We start from the raw sequence: 22,569 nt of genomic DNA, 5'->3' as shown, positions 1-22,569 counted from the left end.
ATATGATTTTAAATTGAATAGAAAGCCTATAGACTATAACATCTTTAGATTAATATGAAAAAACTTGGCTCATTGCAATTCTAGCTTAGAGCTTGTGCAGACAACCACTCATCTCATAATTTTACGCTCTGTTTGAGAGGAAATAATTTAAAAATAAAGTTTTATGAAGTATAGTTTTATAAGGGGATATTTTTATGATTTTTAAACTTAACAATTTTTTATTATTTAAAAAAAATAATATTTTTAAAATAATTAAAAGTTTTTTTACAAAAATCTTCTCAATTTATCAATTTGATAGATTGAAATTTAAAATTAAAAAAAAAACTTTTAGAAAAAATCTCCAAAAATTTTACTAAACCTTCGCTCCATCGTGAATGAAGTTTCAAGTTTTATTATTTTAAAAAATCTCATCACAAAGAAAGAGTTAAAGCGCTTTAACACTGTGGAACAAAACATTTAGGGTAACTAAAGATATTTTATAGTCTTGTGTTTGAATAAGAGTTTTTACAATATAAAATTTGAATTTGATAAAATATATATTTTATTTAATTCATTAGAGTGATGATATATATTAAGATTTATAAACATGAAAAATTTAAAAGAAAGATTTTTTTGTTAATATAATAAAAATTTTATAGATTAAATTATTTATTATTAAAAAATAAAAATTAAATTATAAATTTTATATCTAAATTATTTTAAAATAAATTACAAAAGTAAAAAAAAAGTTTAATTATAAAAAGTAGCATTAAAAATAATTTGGTGGGACTAGAGTTATAAGTGAATCAATCAATTCGTGAACTATTCGAAACTCGATCCTATAAAAATTCGATCGGACTCGACTCGTTTTTTAAATTAGTTGAATTCGAACTCAATTTTTAAATGAGTTCAATAATCTTTAAAATTTGCAAACTGATTTGTTAAGAGACTCACAAGCTAGTTTGTTAAGAGATTTCGCAAGCTAGTTTGTTAAGAGATTTGTGAACAAATTCGTTAAGAGACTCGTGAGCAGTTTTATTTAATTCCTATGAAATTGTAGGGTTATAGGGTCCCGATAAAATAGTTAAGAGATTCACAAGTTAAACTATTATAAGACTCTGCGTTTAATAATACTCTTATTTATAAACTCATTAAATATCAACATTATAAAATGTATGGTTATAAAATATAATTATTATATAATTTTATTTTAAATTTATAATAAAAAAATAAATTAATCCTATCGCTATATAGAAATAAATTTAATATATGAGCTAAAAATATATTTTTAATGTAAAATAATAAATATTACTAATAAATATTACGTAATAATAAATATTTTAATATTTATTTGTATTATTTATTTTTCTTTTAATTTTTAAATTTAAAATATTAAATAATATTAAATTATGTAATTATATATATTATTAATTTATTCTATCCTTTATAATTATATTATTAATTTATATATTTATTTTTTATTATATATTTTTTAAATAGATTTTTTATTTAAAAAATAAATATTTTTTAAAATTATTAAATCTTTTTAATAAGTTATTATTGTTACTTGTATATGTATATTATTCTCATATTTAATATTATTCGCTTAATTTTATAAATTAAAATTTTTATATTATTTAAATATAAATCAATATAATATATATATATATATAAAATTCATTATATTTATATTAATATATTTATTTTTTGTAATATTTTATATGTATAGTATTTTTTTAATATTAAATAATTTAATATAAATTATATATTTAAATAAAAAATAATAATATATAAATAATTAATAATAATAATATATAAATAATTAATAATAATAATATATTAATAAATTTTATATAAAAAATTTAATTAAAATTATATAATTTAAATAAAAACTCCTTTAAATTCTTTGTTTCTTTTATTTATACAGATTATTTATATATAATAAATCTATATTTTTATTATATATATTTTAAATAATTTTACATAAAATATAATAAAAATATTTAAATGAATGGGCCTAATGTCCGTTTTTCTTTCAATAGAGTAGACTGTAAAGTAGGTTGTAATTACTTTTAATTTAATGAAATTTAATTTTTATGTTTGGTATTTTGAGTTATTTTGTTATTTATTTTTCTGACACCGGATTACTTATTCTGTCTAAACAGTCTAATTTATTTAATTAGTGAATAAAACATTTAGGAGGTATTTAATAAATCTTATAAGGAATTGACTATATCGTCTTTCATTTCTTGCCTCTCAGTTAATCAGCGCTGAAAACTTAACAAAAATTTAATTTCTGACTTATAAATTTATCTATTTTATTAAAGTCTTCTTATTTATAAATTTTCTTCGCGCTGAATTTGCCTATTAAATTTAATATTATATAGTTAAATTTATATTAAATATACTTTATATAATTAATTAAAAATTTAATAATTAGTATTTAAACAATAAATAATATTTAATGTTATAAATAAATATTTAAATATTAAAATTTAAATAATATTTAATATTATAAATAAATAAATATTTAAATATTAAAACTTAAATAATGAAAAAATAAAAAAGAGAAAAAATTTGATGAATTGTTGCTGGGATTTGAGTTTGAAACCATTTGTCTAACCCGGCCTGATCCAATTGGTCTTTGATCAAATGAACCGATTGAGTTCCAAAACTATAATGAACTGACAACTGATGAACCCTAACAACGAAATTGCGAAGAAAAAATTCCACAGCTTCTTCTCTCCGCACAGTTACTTCTTCTCGTACGCCTGATTCTCTTGATGCTCAAGGCAAGCAAATCTATTTCTTCTTTATTTTCCTTTCTTCTTTTTCAATCTTTACGGAATTTGCAATTTGCAATTTGCATGGCCCTTTTATCTCTGTAAATCGCTTTGTCTTTTCCCTCTCACAGTTTTTCGTGTTTAATGGTGAATTGAGGGAGATGAATGGAAGATTAACCGTGGACTGGTGAACTGGTCTTAACTTGATGCTATTAATCGCCTGAAATTTTGATTTTCTGTAAAATTTGGGTCAAGATTTCGTTTAATCTGACTTATTTTTGGGATCCAACTTCACTTAGTTATAATTGCGAATCTCAACGGTCAATGATCAGATCAAAGTGCTTTTGATACGTAAATTTCATTTTTTTCTTCCTCTTAGAGCTAGATTACTTGACATGGTCCTGTGCTATGCCTGTAATGTGGTTTCAGTTCTTTCGTTAAGTTATAGATAGGTGCTGATGTAGGATTGAAGTCTCTGGAAGTTTAGTTAGAGTCCAACTCAGGGGACCGAATTTTTTATTTTCTGAAACCCATCTGTCTCTGGTTAAATGTGCTTAACTAGTTTATTTTTTCCGATACCTCTTCCATCAGTCAATGGTCTAAGAATGTTGCCGACGTCCCAAAAAGGTGTGCCTCATCATATCCACATCAACTCTAAATAACTTGTTCAAACATAGCGTGAGGGTTTTCAGTTATCTAGACTGGAAATCAAATTGTTAGTACTGCCATTGATGCCTCCAAATTTTTGGGTTCATGAAAGCTTGTGTTGGAAGTGTGAACCCGTGATTGTCAAAGCTAAAATGTGAAGATTTATATAAATTTAGACTGAGCCAGGAACTCGGAATATCCTGTGGAAAATCTGAAAACTTGTCTCATTTGCAAACTAAAAGTGGTTTCTAGAAAATTAAAAGTCAAGCAATGCCACTGAAAGCTGTAGCATTAGTAGGAGCAGGAAGATGAATAGTATAAAAAGATGTCATTGTATCTGTTGCGTCAATGCGGGGTTATATATCTCCTGTTAGGCATGCTAGCCCTGCTTTCAGGAAGTGAATCAGATAACATATATAACTTATTCACAGCTATGTTATAGCTTGGATGGAATTCAGTGGGATATGATTCGGCTGGCCATCTTGTGGATAACTTGGAGGGAGAGATTTGAAGGTTGTGAGAATATTGAAACACCATTGTGGGAGTAACTAGAAATTATTACACAATCTTTGCTTATGACCAACAGGAAATTTTTTCAACATAAGTGGACACATTTATTTTTCTGGTCTTCTACTGGTGGATTCATGTGCAGATATTTCTAGTGTACATGGGATGCACTCAATTGCGGTGTAGTTGTTGACATATATTTATCATATATCTTATAATCTCATATCCAGATCATTAAAAACAGTAGCATTACTGGAAATTTGGTTTATTTGGTATTGATGAGTTTTCTTTTCTTTTTTTTTTTTTTTTTTTTTTTATGGATCAGGTACAAAGGTTAGAAAGGTGACTGGTGCTCTCTAATGTCATTAGGGAGATTTTATTTCAAATAGCTTTTAACACAAGGGAGCACAATGTTGGATGATGCATCCTTTTAACAGGTTTTCAAGTACCCATAAGAAGATGCTTCTACCCTTGCTCAGGAAGATATGAATTTTCCATTTGATTTAACAAGAAAGAGAAAGTTTACGACATATCAGCATGACTTTTCTAGGGAGTTAAGCCTGATAAATAGTCATGGAAATTCTCTTCCTCGGTCTGTGGATACAGTTTCTTTCAGTTCAACATCTGAAAGTTTAGGACCCTTACAAGTTTTGCACCAAAATAATGCTAGCCATAATGGGCTTGGGGGACATTTACATGAGAAATCATGTCATGGGGAGAAGAACGGTTCAAATGCCATAAAAATTGTTGATGCCTCAACTGTTGGCACAACTTTATCTGCGACTTCATCTTGCATTGAACAGAATGAGAATGATAGGCCATCAAACAATGATGTACATTCTAACAATGGTTCTTTAGTTACTGGATTCATAGATAATGTTGGAGTAAATTATCGAGGTCAAGGAGTTGTCAGTGTCCCAATTATGAAGAAAACAGGAGCAGATATGGACAAGTCCAGGCATTCATTGGAAGAGATGATTTCTCAAAGAAATGAAAATAATTCTGCTAATAATGTTCTTAAGGATGGTAAGGGAAATGAAATAAATGGCATAGGTGTTGTGTCTTCTGAATCACTAGATGGGAAAAGCAAATCGCATGCCAGAAAATTAGCTCCAATAGTTGCTGAGAAGGTCTGGGATGGATCCCTTCAGCTAAATTCCTCTGTAACTGTGTCAGCTATAGCCTCCTTTAAAAGGTTTAAGCTAATTTTGAAAATTCAGCTTCATTATAAATATTTCAATTTATGTGTTACACTTCTTTCCTCAGCTACTTTTGAAAATTCTGCTAATAGTGTTGCATCCAGTTTCAAAATTGCATATTTATATATGTCCAAATATAAACCATATATTAGTCTTAGCTGTGGTTATTAAATATTTTAATGAAAAATGAATTTATTAAGGTTAATTGTAGAATGTTAAATGGGACTTCATTGTACAAAAGCATTACTAAATTGAAGAATAGTTTGTATGAGTGGAAAAAACAAAAAAAAAGGTCAACCTGTGCGCCTGTCACAAAGATAAAATAGAGTATAAAGAATTAAAAGGAGATTTCTCCTGGTATAAAAAGTATTACTAGTTTAATGTCTTTTTTGCCTAAAGAACCATTTGGCCCACTTGAAAAACTATCAATTTCTTTGATGCAGATAATTAACTGTTGTAGTCAATTTTTTTTCCAATTCCATTAACTCATAGGTGAAGTTAATGCCAACCCCAAATGCACCGTCTATATATGCAGCATGAAAGTCTTAAAACTGCATTTAATTTTCCTGGAAAGCCATCTACTTTTCAATGAGTTGCCTGGTTAATTACATTTTCCATTTTATAGCAACTAGTAAGGGTCAAAGCAACTTGGTAATTTGTCATTTGAATTGGAGTTTGATCTATTAGAACTTAGGGTTAGGGTAAAGCTGTGAATGCTTCAAGTCAAAACAAGTTTTGATTTCTTGAACTCTGATTGGTACAAGCTCAAGATTTTCTGAGTTAGCTCAAGTTTGGTTTGATATGTGTTTACAATTATTGAATTGAGCTCAAGCTCATTGCTAAACACAAAAACTAAGTCAATATCATAGGACAAGCTCTAGTGTACTAAATTCTTGTGGTGTAAAATTAACAATTATTGTTCTTACATATGGTTTTACCTAAATTGTGCTCAATTCTTATAGTGTAAAATAATAAATTATTGTGTTTGCATATGTTTGTTACCTATATAGATAATATTACAAGCTTATTTAGAAAATATATCTCCTCAATATACTCTTTATTTGTTCACGGGAGTGAGAATGTAACCAAACTAGATTGATATGCAGTCCATAAATACCTTTTCATTAATTTGTTCTTAACCTTGTTCTAGCTTGTAAAATGTTATGAAATCAAGTTTTAACTTATCTGTTGTTGATAAATGAACAAAAATAACCTCTTACTGCCATTAAAAAAGAATAAAAATGAGGCAGTCTTCATTCCTTTTTTTGGTGGTGAAGTGCTTGACAAATTGCAAGAATAAAGTTGTGCCTTCAAAAAAAGAGGAAAGAAAAAAGACAATAAAAAAAAAGACACCTACTGATTTTTGAAGTGGTTGCACCAATTTAAGTGTAAACTGATGCCAAATATTCTGAGTTTGTTCCATTCATGACTTCTTATTTAGAGAGTTTCATACGTCCCAAAAAACAAGGCAAATGCTTTATTAATTAGTTGATTAGTTATTGATTGCAATAAACAAAAGTACACAGACTAGTAATTAGTTCAATGTCTAAATTGATCAAATATGATTTGAAGCAAAATAAATTTATTGTCGATGATTTAGGTCTATAAAATTCTTTTCAATAGTAATTAAATGTAGGATTGATGGTGATATAAGGAATCAAAACATGGAAGTATTACCCAATCCGCTATCCCTCAGAGTATGATATAGAAACTTGAAAATAGTAGCCTGGAGGCTAGAGCCTGAAACATGGTGAATGATTAATGCCATTGTCTGCAACAGAAGCCAAGGAACAATAGTTCTCAGAGGGAGCCTGTAGATATCTGCTAAATCCTTCCATTTATTCTGTTAATTCCCATGTTATTAGAAGCAATGGCCACCTATGTTATTAGAAGCAATGGCCACCTGAATTCTAAGCCTAAAACATTGTCTCACATCATGCTTCCAAATATTGAAATTATGCTTGACAATGAACCTCTTATATAGGTGTAAAAATTGATGGATATGAAGAACTTCATCTGCACAATATGTTTCAGCTACATTCCCTGGAAGCATTTCGATTTATTGCAATATCCAGTTTACAAAATCTACCATTTTCCAACTTGCATGTTATAGAAATTTGAGGGTTAAATTGAAATAGAGTTCCCATTGAATTCAATCATTATCAATCACAATAATTTCAAGTGTGAAAACTTTTAGGCTAGGCACATCTGTTTGGAAAAGAAAAAAAAAAATTCTGAACCTTGATGGTAAATGTGTATCTTTACCTTTGCGGTGCAATGACTTAGTTTGGAATATGAACTGTTTAGGTGTTCTATGTATCCCTTTTTATCCCCCTAATTTCCTGAAAGCCAAATTAAGCTCTTCAACGGGAACATTCTAATTATAAGCTTTAGTGTGATTGTTTTGGAGGTCATAAGTTTGGCATCCTAATTTGATGGTCTTCAATGGTTAAACAACAATCGACGCATTCACCATATAGAGCATCCAATCAGCTGCTTTGGTATCATAAATTTTGTATACATGTAGGTTGGAATGGAGCAGTAAATTTTTATTGTTAACTTTTCCCGTTATTATTTTCTTATGTAGTGGAGAGAAGATGCCTGCTTGCAAGTGGCCTAATGTTGTAGAAGTCAAAGGGAAAGTTAGACTTGAGGCTTTTGAAAAATATATTCAAGATCTTTCTCGCTCACGCAATCGAGGGTTGATGGTAAGATAATGTTCCTACTACATGCCATTTTGAATAGGCAATTGCATTTATAACTCCATAGAAATGCAAATATTATTAATTTTGTGGATCTTATATATAGTCCTTTTGAGGGGTGGTGAGTCTAATATAAGTTTAACCTCATATGAGAACTATCTTAATAGCCGTTAGATCAAATATTTATATCAAGATTTGCATAATTAATTAAAGTCTATATAATGCATGCACAAAATCTACATGCAAATATTTAATCTAATAGTTGTCAAGCTAATCTCATATGAGCTCGAGCTCTTTATAGCATTCATTGAGGGTGTAGAATTTTTGAGGAATTTTTTTTTATTCTATTCTGATTAAATTAATCTTTATAAGGTTTGAGTATTTATACACAAAGAATCTAAATTAGGAATATTTATGATAAGAATAAAATCTCTTAAATTAAGTCTAATTAGGATTCCAAAGATTTAAATCCTCCTAATTAGGAACCTTCTGTGTTGGTCAACACTCCCTCTCAAGTTGGTGCATAGATATCATACATGCCTAACTTGCAAACCAAGGTATGATATGTCTTGTTGTTGAGCCCTTTGATAAATACATTGTTGTTGAGCCATTTGGTAAATACATTAGCTAGTTGTTCATCGGAAGTCACATCCTTAAGACACAATTTATTAACTTCTCTTTAATGAAATGTCGATTAATCTCTATTTGCTTTGTTCGGTCATGTTGAATCGGATTATGAGCTATACTGATGGCAGCTTTGTTGTCACAGAATAAGAGGGGTTTGTCCCTTTCCAATAGTTTCAATTCCTCTAATAACCTGTGCAACCATAAGAGTTCACAAACACCTTGTGCCATCGGTCTATATTTCGTCTCAGCACTTGATCGAGCAATAACACTTTACTTTTTCTTTTCCAAATGACAAGGTTTCCTCCCACAAGTGTCCAGTAACTACTAGTCGACCTTCTATCATCAAGGGATCCAGTTCAATATGCATTTGTGAATGAATGTATGTGAAGATGACCGTATTTAGAGAGTAGGAGACTTTTTTCAAGAACAAATTTTAAGTATCGCAAAATGCGAAAAACAGCTTGCATGTGAGACTCAGGAGGATCATGCTTAAACTGACTGACTAAGCTGACTACATATGCTATATCTGGTCAAGTATGCGAAAAGTAAATCAGTCTGCCTACCAACCTCTGATATCTGCCCATATCCACTGATTCACCAATCTCTGCTTGTAGCTTGTGATTGCTTTCAATGGGAGTTTCTGCTGGTTTGCAACCTAACATACCGGTTTCTTCTAAAAGATTCAGAATGTATTTTCTTTGAGAAACAAAGATTCCTTTTTGGACCTCGTAATCTCGATTTTCAGAAAATATTACAGTTTTTCTAGACCTTTAATTCTGAACTCCTGAGCCAAAATCATTTTTAGTCTAGTCATTTCTTCAGTGTTATCTGCTGTCATTACTATGTCATCAATATATATTATAAGGAGAGTAATTTTACCATTGTGATGTTTGATAAATAGGATATGATCAACATTGCTCTGTTGATAGCCAAAGGAAATCAGCTCTACTGAATCGATCAAACTAAGTTTTGGGTGACTGTTTCAACCCATACAAAGCTTTCTTTAGCCTGTACACCTTTTCTTGTATTTTTTCATCAGCAAATCCAGGAGAAATTTCCATATACACTTCCTCCTCCAAGTCTCCTTAGTGAAATGCATTTGTCATATCAAATTGTTGGAGATCCCAGTTAAGGTTGACAGCGCAAGATAGCAATACTCTAATTGAGTTCATTTTAGCAATAGGGGCAAATGTCTCCTAATAATTCACTCCATAGGTTTGAGTGTATTCCTTGGCCACTAGTCTAGCCTTAAATTTTTCAATTGATCCATCTGCTTTGTGTTTCATAGTGAACACCTATTTGTAGCCAACAAATTTCTTTCCAGGTGGGAGAGTGACAAGCTTCCGGGTCTTTTTTTGCCGGTGCTTTCATCTCTTCAATTATTGCTCTTTTCCACTTAGGATCTGCAAGAGCTTCCTTCCAATCTTTTGGAATATACACAGAGGAAATAGACAAGGTAAAGACTTTATAGGATGGAGACAAAGAATCATAAGAGAGAAAGTTAGAAATAGAGTGTTTTGTGCAAGATCTAACTTCTTCCTTTTGAGTAGTTGGTTTATTTAGATCATTAAAGGACTCAAGGTTTAGGGATGACTCACCAGATGGAGAAGAGAGATTCACGATATTGAGTAGGCTGTACAATGGCTTTTTCTGCTTTTGTTTTGTCTCTTCTTGAATATCTCCTTAAATCTGGTTTATCCAAATGCCAAACTTTGTCACCAATAGTCTCCTCCTGTATAGTAGTCTCCTGATCACTAATAGTCTCCCCCTCCCCTGTATAATCGTCTCTTCCAGAGTAAAACATTCTAGAGTTATAGGATTAGGAAGCATCTTCTCTCTCGTTGTCCTCCCCTGAAGAGGTGAAGAAGTGAGGGGTAGTACTGAAGTAAGGTTTAGTCTCTCTAAATGTAATATCCATACTGGCAAAGTATTTTCTAGATGGAAGGTGGTAACACTTGTAACCCTTCTGTGTGGGAGGTTACCCAACAAACACACATTTAATGGCTCTCAGATCGAGCTTTCCACCTGTTCTAGTATGAATAAAACACGTGCATCCAAACACTTTTGGTGGAATAATATAAGCATTCTTCCCTTGTAACACGCTTTTAAAGGCAAGAGCTTTGAGAGACATTCTATTAATAAGATAAGCTGCGGTTAAGACTGCATCTCCCCAATAAGTTTTTGGTAGGTTCATGGTGAAAAGGAGAGATCGGGCTACTTCTAATAGGTGTTTATTTTTTCTTTCAGTAACACCATTTTGGGCACTAGTGTAAGGACAACTAGTTTGATGCAGTATCTCATTAAACTCTAGATAAGCAAAAAAATGGCTATCCATGTACTCTGTACCATTATCAGTTCTCAAAATTTTTATCTTAATATCAAATTGAATACAAATCATCTTGTGAAAAAATTAAAAACAAGAAACCACATCACTCTTTGCCTTTATCAAATAAAACCAAGCCATGCGAGTGCAACAATAAACAAAAGTAATAAACCAATGATTACCAGATAGTGAGACCGTTTGAGTAAGTTCTCAAATGTCAGAATAGATGGTCATAAAAGGACGCATGCGCTGGCGCATGGCGTCGGAGTGAAGAGAGAGGAAGGCGCGTGTGGGCTACATGCGCTTTGTCTGGTCGCCGAAATTGGACAGGAGGCCAATCTCGGGCTACAGTTTTGATTGGTAGGGGTGGTGACACAAACAACTCACTCTAAATAGGTGATCTAAAGACGGCGTCTTGAGACCTAAGAAGCTGTCGGAAAAAAAAATTTAAACTAACATACCGGAGCTGCAGATCTGAGAACTAGGCTCTGATATCATGTAGAATTTGAGAGGAATTTTTTGTTACTCTATTCTGATTAAATTGATCTTTACAAAATTTGAGTATTTATACATAAAGAATCAACCTAAATTAGAAATATTTACAATAAGAATAATATTCCTTAAATCAAGTTTAATTAGGATTCCAAAAATTTGAATCCTTCTAATTAGGAACCTTCTGTGTTGGTCAACACAGGGTTTCATTTGTATTCCATGAAACCTCTGATTAATGCACCAAAATGCTATCTATTACTGTTGAAGAATCATGCTGAAAATTGTCATCCAATTAGCAATTGTTCAAAACACTTTTTTTTTCTCCTCCAGGTCTAGTTGGCTTTGCTTCTTAGTCTGCATTCTCTTTTTCTGAAATGTTATAGGGAGTAAAGAAAAACAGGAAATATTGGAGAAGATGCATTGTCTGTTTGCTGGTATTTAACAAATAAAATAAAATAAATAAACAAATCAAAGCATAAAAAAAGACTAGAAAAGCTATGTCAAACAGGGATTACAATGCATAGTATTACAACTGAAATATTTTCCATCTAATTCCATACCGACTCACAAGACATTTCTTTACAGTATTTAGGTGTTAGGATCCCTTATATACAAGGCTTCTCTATGCAACCATTTAGTTGTCTGTTTTAAATTTCAGTATTTCAACACGATGCAGTATCTCCTCTGAAAAAAAATTTCTTGGACTGGCTCAGATCTTCATAGATTTAATGCAGTATTTTTAGAAAAAGGATTAAACAAAGAGAAAAGTGGATAGTATATTTTAGATACTCTGAAAAGTCATTCACAATTGCTACAACACTCAGATATGAATATAAATACTCAAAATGAATACACTAGTGATGCAACAGGGAATAAAGAATTTAGTAGCTCTTTTGATATGCAGTTTAAATTTTCGAGCACTATGAGATTTTCTGATGTTGACCCGCATGCACTACTCATGTATTGCTTCTGTGTGTCATATACTGTTACTTATTGTAAAGTAGTTCTAAATATGGGGTTTCTGGATAATTATGAGTTGTAGGATTCTTTGTTTTTCTTTCTAATTTTGTAGTTCCTAATTGGGAGTTATAGATTCTAATCTTTGTAAATCTAAAGAATAAAATGATTCATGCATGTTGAGTTTGTAAATTTTTCTCCTTTTTTTTTCTCCTCAATTCTCTGTGTTTTAGTTGCAGTCCTGGAAAGCCTTAACTTTAATTCGCTGTATTTTGACTATGCTTTCACCACCAAATTTCTTCTACTAGGTGAGGCATTACTTCTTGTCTCTCAGATAAACCCTTAATTTACAATTTTCTAGGCAGCAGCCCTCCTCAAAGTCACAAACATGGCCTATTTGGTGTTTTGCTGCTGCTTTTGGCTAAGATGGCTCCTGAACTCTGTCTAAAGATACACTTGGAGTTTGGATGCTTTGGCTAAAAGCATCTCAAAAGCTTTTGCCTGCTTATGGCTGGAACAGCCAAGGGGGACATAAGTAGTTGCAAAGCCACTTCAAGCATACCCATTGGCTAATTTTTTTAAAGTCTTCTATCAGAAAATTTGTTCCTACTCATTGCAAATTTTAAAATCTCCCTGATATTCATGGCATGCTATGCTGTAGGTCAAAGCGTCCAAGGCAAGGTTGGTTTGACCAAAATTGTTCTTAGGATTTTGAATACTTTGGACCAGGACAAGAACTTGAGGTTTTATACTGTTCTTGTCATCTTGTCTATTCTTGATCCTGAACAAGAGTTTGTTTGGCATTGTTGTTGGAGTTTTTGTTGAAAAAAGAATTTTTAAATATATTGGTTATAAAATATTAAAAATTGATTAAAAATTTTTTTGATATAATTTTGTGTGAGAATACCAAATTAACAAAACAACTTTCCTAAACTGTTTTTTCAACAGTATCTGGAATTATGTTCTTTTTGAGAAGTGCTTTTCTGGCCCCAACCTCAATGCGAGATAGGTTCTAAGTGATTTTCAGGGGCCATTTAGAAGTCAGTGGACACGCTTTGTTGTTCTACACAGCCATTTATTAGTATCACCAACCATGCTCTCTTGTTTTTAACTTGTTTGAGGGAATGGGGGAGATCTCAGTTAAGATATGGTAGAGATACATAGAATGCCTAGAGTGTAGTTTATGGTAACCCATTGCGGTGATCCCATGTTTTGATGAATAGGAGGTGTGATTTGTGTTATGTAAGAGGTTTCCAATCACAGAAAAGAATAGCGAATAGAGAGAGAAGAGAGAAAGAAAGGAAGGTTGGAATAGGGGAGAGAACTTGTCATGTAACAGGTTTCAATCACAGAAAAGAATAGAGTTTTATAGAGAAAATATAGAAAGAAAGGACAGTAGGAGTAGAAGGAAAGAGAAAAGAAGTTTGCATTGTTATTGATTCTGGAATTTTCCATTATAGGTAGTTCCGTCCTATTTATACTAACATCAACTTGTAAAAAAATAACAGAATAATTGGTCAACTTACTCATCCCATCTCATCCCCTTATTCATAACATTTTGACAGCCAATTGCCGGCAAAGAGGTAGAAAAAGAACAATATAAGTACATAATTTATTGTCAATTGAAATGTAATAGAGTTGGCTAGAAGTGGTAGCGGGTGTGGCAGATAAGGGGGGAGAGCATGTTTTTGTGTTAAAAACCAATGGTGGAAAGGTAAAGTTAAAATCAGATAGTTAGAATGGCCTATGTTAAGGGTGTGCAATTAGTTTCCGAACTGACTGCCAAAATTGTGTTACTGCAAGACTATGAAACCAAAACCGAATTGAATTGAACTAAAACCGAATTGAATTGAACTCAATTGATTCGGTTTGGTTTTCAACAGAATGTCAAAACAATGTTTTTTCCTCCCTTACCAATCTAGTACCCAATGCCTAATCCGAAGCCCATATTCCTACTACCCCTCATCATTGAACAAACTCTATCAATCATACATCAATAACAAATTTACATCATTTGAAAAATTTAAACAATAAATAAACAAATTTTTATGAAATAGTTCGACAAAATACTTAAAATTTCAACAAAATTTTAGTCGAGCGAGAGATCTTGAAGCTATTATGGTCTAGTGGAGAGACCACAATTCATGGTAGTTGAACACTGGAAAAGCTACAAAAGTTGGCCAGTTAGTGCATGCATGGCGTGGCTGCAGCATTGAGGGTGAGCAAGTTGCACAGCAGAACTCGAGGATGATGGTGGTGTGAGACTTTGACTGGCGAATTGAGATTGAATATTGAAGGGAAAGATCAATTGATGCATGAATTAGGGATTTCTATATTACTAATCTAAGGGATGAAGTTTGAAGGGAAAGGATGAGGGAAAAACAAAGAACACATAACCCTTCGTTTGGATCCTTAATTGTGCAATGGAATTGAGGAGAAATTAAAGAGGAAAAGTGAAGAGAAAAGGAAAGAAATCAAATTTCTTTTCCATTGTTTAGATGTAGAGGAGAACTAAAATTTTCTCTCCTAATGAAATTACTTTATTGCTATAAGTTTTGGTTTTCTTTTTTTGCATGACATAAAGGGTATATAAGTAATTTTAACACTAATGGTATATAATGATTTCTATTTCTCTCCATTTGTCTCCAAATTGGACACAAGTATTTTGGGCTACTGGAGGGAAATTGAGGCATCAAATTTCTCCTCCTCTCTCCTCTTTTCTCTCTAATTTTTGTCCAAACAAGAGAAAAGGGTAGAAATTGAATTTCTTTTGTTTTCTCTTCTCTCCAATTCCTTCAATCCAAATAAAGGGCAAGTGAAGTTATAGGTCCCTAGGGAAGAATTGAGGCTAGGATGAATGGCCTTTGGACTTTGGGTGGGTGATGGCCATTACTGCTGGTAGGCAGTGCAAAGAAATGATGAAAAGTGAAGGAGAAAAGAAGCTTCGTGTTTTAGGTTAGCAAAATCTGCTGAAATGAAATAGCAAATGGTCTGGGTTTCTGATTCTTTATGTTTATGGAGCATGGACATGGGCAGGGTTTCTTTATGTTTAAGCATTGAGGCCTGGGCTTGTGGGCTTTACAGACAACACTCATAAACCCTCATAAAGGAATATAAGAAGGCCCTTAGTTGTTCGGTTTGTTTCATCTTTCTTTATCTTTTTTTTTTTCGAAAATAATTGAATTGAACTGAAACCTTTAGTTTGTTAAAATCAATAATCAAATGGAACTGTATGACCTGAAAAAATCACGTAAAAGAAGAACTAAATATATTGGTTCAGTTTAAAACCGTTTACTGCACACCTTTAGCCTAAGTTGTTAATATCATCTGATTTGGTGGCTTATCAGGTTGGATGATGAGATTGTGTGGAGATAAACTTATGTTATCGCATATGTGTTCCCCGTAGTGGAATGTTTGGAGGTTTTGGAATACAACTATGGGAACATGGACAGCCAATATGTAAAATCTGAATCTGAAAATTTGCAGTGTTTTTAGCTGTACTCATGGAAGTCGAGACATGGCCGAGTTGGTAAATGGAAAAGCAAATTGTATATATATAAAAAAAAAATTCTGAATGCAGAATTACTAGTGTAGACAGCTGTTTGGAGGTGAGTGGATAATCGCTACAGGTGTAATCGAGGTGTAATCGAACTGAATCGAGCTTTGAGAAGTTAAGCTCAATTATTAAACAAATTATATAACGAAATATATGAGCTCGAGTTCGAGCTTGATACATGAGCCTAATCTGGATTCATAAAAAAAATATATCATACTCGAACTTGATTCTTAAGGAGTTTATTTATCATTTTAACAAGCTAAATTGAGTTCAATTCATTTAAAAGGTCAAGCTCAATTAAATAAATAAATTTAACTCATGTTAAAATTATAATAAAGCTTCACTTGAGCTTAACTTATTTAAATTTAAAATAAATTTTAGACCTAAAAATTTATTAAACTAAATATTTAAATATTTTGAAATTTCATTATTATTTTTTCTTATTATTATTATTATTTATAACTTGTTTTTATTACAAATTTAAAATTAAATTATAAATTATTATATTTTATTTAAATATTTTTTTAATAATTATACTATAATTTTAAACAGTAAATAATTTTTAGAAAAAATTAACATCAAGGTAAATATAACTATACATTTATAAAATATAAAATTAATATAAATAATTAGGCAAACTACAAATAAATAACCCTTGAAGTAATTCATGAGCTTATTTGGGAGTTTGTTCGCAAGTCAGTTCTTGAGTTTTCTCGTGAATGTTTTCACGAGAAAATAAGCCGAATTTATAAGTTTTAACAAGCTGAATATTATTGAGATCAAGCTAAATATTAAGTTCAAGTTTGACTCAAATTCGACTCGTTTGGAAAATGAGTTGAAAAATGAGTTACGACATCTCTTTATGTCAATGACACCAAAAAAGGGAGTCCGTAAGATGTCAATGACACCAAAAAAGGGAGTCCGTAATTATCACTGGTATCACATCTTTCTGGAATGAAATTAGACAGATGGTGTAGTGGTTGTTCTAGGTTTACTAAATAACAAAAAATAAAATGATTTAAAGTTAGGTCGCTAGTCATATGATTTAAAGTTGTTCTAAATGTCTTTAACACGTCAATTCCACCAATAGCTTGGGTTTCTTGAAAGCTATGAAGCATTGACACTTCATTTCTTGTGAAATGTCTGTGTTGGACACTTTTGACATTGCACACACTGAACACCACTGCATCGACACTTCGCTGACGAACCTCTGCACATATTGAAGGAGCTTTAGATCTTGGACATTCCTGAGACACGTGATCAAAACAATTTATTTTCTTGTCATATTATATATGTCCTATAATACATGCTATTTACAAAATAGATTACTAATTTCTTTTTTAAAAGATATATAATGATGTGAAGAGAAATGCTCTTAAAAGAAGTTATAAGTTTTGGACTTGGTGTCTTATAGCTCCCTAGCGGAGCTGAACGGTGTAAAGGGCTTAGTTGTTCTTTGTTAAAAGATATGGTTCTTAAATTTTAGTTAATTTATATATGCATATGATGTAGTTATATACCTAAATGTATTGTCTGTTGAGAAATAAATTAAAATTATATTTGTATCGAATATAATCGTATTTTATCGTATATTATAATTTTAATTTCGTATTTATGTTTAAAATATAGCTGGTGTTGTGTCTTAATTTTTAAGAATATCAAAGTCGGGTATACATGTAGCTTGAAAGAAAATCATTTGTCTGCACGCTTTCTACATTTGTTATGTCCACAGTCTGGTTCTGAACCGTATCTTTAGACCATTCAAAATTTACTTGGCCTCGGTCAAAACTAAAATTGGTCAAAACCGAAATCGTGACCGAATTGAATTAAAACCGTATTGCTATGGTTTAGTTCAGAATCATGGGTTTTTAATATTGTGAATTGGTTATCCTGAATCAGAATAAACTGGTGATTCAACTGCATCGAATAGCTTGGTTTAAAAATTACAAAGAAAAAAAAAAAAAACTTCCAAATGGTTATAAACTTTTCATTAAAAATTAAAATTTTAATTTTAATTATAAAATTACTATTTAAACTAGGGTTGTGCAGTTCTAGTTTCACTTTTGGTGTACTAGAAATCTGAATTGAATCGAAATGTCAGTGCAGTTTCAGTTTGATTTTTTACTATTTCAGTTTTTGTTCAGTATGATTCTCGGTTATTGAGTTTCTATAGGGTTCGAGATGATTCTAATTCGGTTTTTAGTTCTTAAATCAATTTTATGTAATTTTTTTTATTTAGAAGCCATATTTACATTACTGTTATTATATATATAATGCAAATTAAAATATTTACACTATTTATTAATTATATATGTGTAATAAATAAATTAAATATATTATAAATATAATAATATACTGGAAATTAAAATTGATTAAATGATTCAATATATTTATAACTAAATTATTAAAAAAAAGTAGGTAATAATAATTTGCATATTATTCATAATTATCATATAATATAATAATTATAATTTATACATATTATAACATTGGTGCATATAATGATAATAATATATGTAATTAAAATCAGTTCTCAATTTAAACAGTTATTAACCGTTACATGCGATTTTTCAATTCAGTTGAGTCTCCAAAAATCTTCGCAACTATAAACGACTAGTTTATTCTCACGTTAAAATTCTGTAGAAATTCAAACTCAAAATTGAACGAAATCACAATGGAACTTTAGATAATCTTGTTTGCGTCAATTAGCTCGACATGGTGGATGGCTCAACAGAAGTTATCAGTATATTGCACATGAGTACACGACGCACAGGGATTCTTGCATTAAACGTTCACAAGTTGGTGGCAGCATGACGTGTGAGACATGATAATTGGAGATTGATGTGTATGGAATGACCCATTAATTTATAGGTAATTTATAATATAATTTTAAAATTTAATAAAATTTACAATTTAAACTATCTTTTTAATAATAAATAATTTAGCTCTTGAATTTTTATTTTGTTAATAAAATTAATGTTTTTGTTAAATTTATGGTTATTCAATTTATAAGTCAACCCAAAGGACTATATTCTTATAAATTTTAAAATTATAAGATTCAATTGCTATAAATTATTAAAATTAAAGATATTAATTTTAATTGTGATAATTTAATATTCAGATGAATTATTTTGTTAAAAAAATTATTTTATTAACAAAATAAAATATTAAAAATTAAATTATTTCTCATAGCAGGAATTAAGTTGTGAATTTTATTAGACCTGAAATTACCCTTAATTTATTTATCATCACTAATGGCTACCCAAAACAAATCATTGGGATTCCTAGCTGCCACACTTTATAATTTATTTCTAAAAGACAGATTAATAATTAGAAAAAGCAGTACTAATAATTTCATATATTAAAGGAAAATTAATAATATTATAAAAACAAAAAATAAATTAAATTTTAGATATTTCTTTTAAATAAATATTACTTTAGAGTTTTGTATGTTAAATGCATATCATGTTGCATTACAATCTTGTTCAAGTTGAAATTAGTGGAATTGTTGACAAGAGAATTTATTATATTATTGAGAAAAATATGTTCATAAAATTGAGTTGAATAAATAGGAATTATATATCCATGCCCAATGTCCTTTCAATGAGATCAGATTTCAAGCCAAGCTTATGCACCTTTATCATCCAATAAAATTTTGAATAAGCTATACAGTACATGGATCAATATATTTATATTTCATCTCAACTTAATTTGGAAAAATTAGAAAATTTTTTCTAAACATCATCTAGCTCTGAGAAAAGTATGGAGAAATTTATTAAAGGAGTACAATACAATATGTTTCATTTATGTTCTTGACAATAATACTCCATTATGTTACAGTAGCTCGCAGTCGGCTATGCTAAGATCATTTACAATACTCGTTTACAGCTCTATTTGAGAGAAGAAACTATTTTGTTTCAGCTAAATGAGGCTTCTAACAACTTTGTTCATTCATATTCAGGTGATCTCACTTCACTGCAAAGGAGAGTCTTCTAAATCTGGATTGGCAGGCATGAAGGAGGTGAGTGGTTATGAAATAAAGAGAATTTTAATCAGGGTTAAGAACTATTTAGCTTTATGATCAATGGGTCTTCTCATCTCCACTTTTAGGTTGCTAAAGGTTACAAGAAAGGAGATAGGGTTGGGTTTGCACAATTCTGTCAGGGTATTGATCTTTATGTATGTCCTCATAGTGACAGCATAATCACAGTACTTGCAAAACATGGGTTCTTCAAGGGCATGACTGCTGTTGAAGATAACCGAGACTCCTTGATTGGCTGCGTTGTGTGGAGACGAAATCGAGTGTCTGCTGATTCTGATTCTGTTGTAAAGAAATCTGAGAGGATGAAACATTCCCTGGCTGATCAGCCTCTCAATTCCTCTTCTGTCTCTTCTAGACAAAGGGTAGATGAAAAAGGCATTCCCCAGACAAAACCAGGTCAGGAACTCATCCGAGTCAAAACCAGAACTGATTGCAAAATTCTTGGTAGTGCAGGAAATGATAATGTTGAATGCAAACTTATTGAGACCAGTCAAGTTCAAACTGAACTACTTAAATCTTCTGCAGTTGCTAGTCGTTCGCTGATATCTCCTTTGCTCAGCAATTCATCATCTATGTCCAAAGGACATCAAGTTCCTTCTGCTACTGATACTGCCTGTTCCTCTACCATTTTAGGACAAACATTGCAGGTTGAAGCTCCTGTAATGCGCAGGCCCCAAGGGAAACCTAAACCAACTATGGAATTTCATAGAGCCATCTTGCAATTGCCATCTGATACTGTGAAAGGACCTTTCTCTGCTCCTGATGATGATGATCTTCCTGAATTTGACTTCGGAGCTGCATGTGGGATTTCACCTGCTCCAGCAAGCAAGATGTTAGATGCTGCTACAATTGAGAAGAAACTTCCAGCTGAAAATTATATGAAAATTAATAGGACATTGCTGTCCATGGTACCGACTATGCAATCAATACCAGCTTCCAATCAAAGAGGACATGGAGATTTTGGTTTGGGAAGGCTTCCACATGATGCCATTCAGAGGATGCATCTGCAAAAAGAAGTTTGTGAATATGACAAGACTATAGCCCTTCCAAACTTAGAAGAAAAATGGGCTACCAAAACTAGTTTACCAGTAAGCACACCTGATATTCTCCGATCAAAAAATCTTTTTGATGATGGTGATGACATGCCTGAATGGTGCCCGCCAAACGCAAAGCGGCACAGGCATGTGGTTCCTGAAACAGCCATGCCATCAAGAGCTATATTGTCCTCTCAAATTTCAAACTCAACTTCTGAAAGTTTCCCTCGTGGCCCTGCAAGTCACTTCTTCTCTCCTCCATGTCCAGGTGCCTATCTGCCTTCCTTTTCCCAGAAATTCCCTCTTATCATTGGTCAGAATGTGAAACCAGTATCACCAAGACCCTGTAATAAAGACATGCTACAAGGTCACAATCCCTTTATGGGATTCAGTTCTAATCCTCTTTTGAGACCACCTCTTCACCCATTTGATGCTGAACTTCCAGTCCGTCCTGACGGTCGAAGCAGTTGGAGACCCTGATATTTAGAGAAGACTTGCAGAAGTGTGAACATTGTATATATGCTTCTCCTGATAGAAAGACATTTGCTTTCATAGCTCTGTGAATTTGTATAGAGTTACTAGTTAGGCTACAGGTTTATGTGCCTAGAAAATTTGGATCTTACATCTGGTCATGTTATTTGATATTTTGCTTGCTTAACATGGAATCCCTCAAGTTGAAACTACCCTCTATAAACCCAGGGCTGGTTCAGAAATTAACCATCTGGGCAATGGAGTTTCTCCAACAGGAAATCAATTATGCAGTAGTAGAAATGATTTGGTCTGAATTTTGAGGAACCCTTCATGCATGTATGATTCCTCTGTATGAATGCCACTGTTATAGTTGCCTTCACCAGCTGGTCTCAGAACTGAATTTCAGGGAATACGAATGCTAAGCAACTCTGGATAGACATCTTCAATGACACCCCCAAGGAATTCATGCAGCTGCCAGCATTTGCTTGCATTTCTTATGTGGTATCTTTTAGAAGGCATGGTTTTCGATAAGCATGACTTGTCACCCAGGGAGAGTCGATCAAGCCTTGAAATCATTGATATGTTGCTATAAAATTTTTTATATAGATACATAAACACAAGTTTGAGTTCTGTCAGTACTGAATAATGATATAAAAATGGATATTAAAAATTTAGTTTTCTTTTCTTGAGCATTTCACACTAAAACGGGTCCAATAATGGGTACTTAAAAGATTTAAAATCTAAATCAATCACGGGTAATAATTTTTAAATTTGACCCATTTCGAACCCATTCTAAATTCTTTATATACTACCCAAATCGGTCAGATCAAATATTTTGAAAATATCTAACTGATTGCCATTACCGGAGCGTGACTATGTTGATGGAAGCGGCTGGTTTTCAGATGAAGATTTGGAAATGTATCAATGTAGATAGGCCTCGTGAAGCCAAATCTTTGGCAAATTTCATTCTTTCTTTCTCTAGGTTATCGTCGTCTTCGCACTCGAGAGGAGGGCCATCAATTTCATACGAAGCCATCCACTTCTATTCTATGTCTATGATTCTAATTCTATATTCTTATATTTTACCATAGCATAACAAATTTCTTGGGCAGGCCAACCGGAGGCACATTCGGCCCCCGAACGTGGCCTGGCCAGCCACCTATAAAAGAGTCCCTTAGGTCCGCACGGGCGAGCTTTTTCTCCCCCGTTGTCGGCCAAGGTGAGTCTCCGCCACCTCTCCCTCGATCTT

General features: G+C 31.9%; 1 protein-coding gene across 1 annotated transcript; it reads left to right on the top strand.

The window, feature by feature from the left end:
• Positions 1–2,618: 2,618 nt before the first annotated feature.
• Positions 2,619–21,529, top strand: LOC110616687. Its single transcript, XM_021759145.2, has 5 exons — positions 2,619–2,771; positions 4,243–5,112; positions 7,704–7,824; positions 19,735–19,794; positions 19,884–21,529. Exons 2-5 carry the CDS (start codon positions 4,403–4,405, stop codon positions 21,327–21,329), a joined length of 2,337 nt encoding a protein of 778 aa, XP_021614837.1. The 5' UTR covers positions 2,619–2,771; positions 4,243–4,402; the 3' UTR covers positions 21,330–21,529.
• Positions 21,530–22,569: the final 1,040 nt, after the last annotated feature.

Source organism: Manihot esculenta, chromosome 6 (genome assembly GCF_001659605.2).
Source record: "Manihot esculenta cultivar AM560-2 chromosome 6, M.esculenta_v8, whole genome shotgun sequence".
NCBI classification, from domain to species: domain Eukaryota; kingdom Viridiplantae; phylum Streptophyta; class Magnoliopsida; order Malpighiales; family Euphorbiaceae; genus Manihot; species Manihot esculenta.
The sequence above is the reverse complement of the archived record's forward strand: the minus strand, read 5'-3'. Positions and strand labels throughout refer to the sequence as shown.

Coding starts and splice junctions, on each gene's coding strand:
- LOC110616687 (XM_021759145.2), top strand. CDS start 4,403: ATGAATTTTCCATTTGATTTAACAAGAAAGAGAAAGTTTACGACATAT. Junction 5,113..7,703: donor GCTATAGCCTCCTTTAAAAG/GTTTAAGCTAAT, acceptor TTTCTTATGTAG/TGGAGAGAAGATGCCTGCTT. Junction 7,825..19,734: donor CACGCAATCGAGGGTTGATG/GTAAGATAATGT, acceptor ATTCATATTCAG/GTGATCTCACTTCACTGCAA.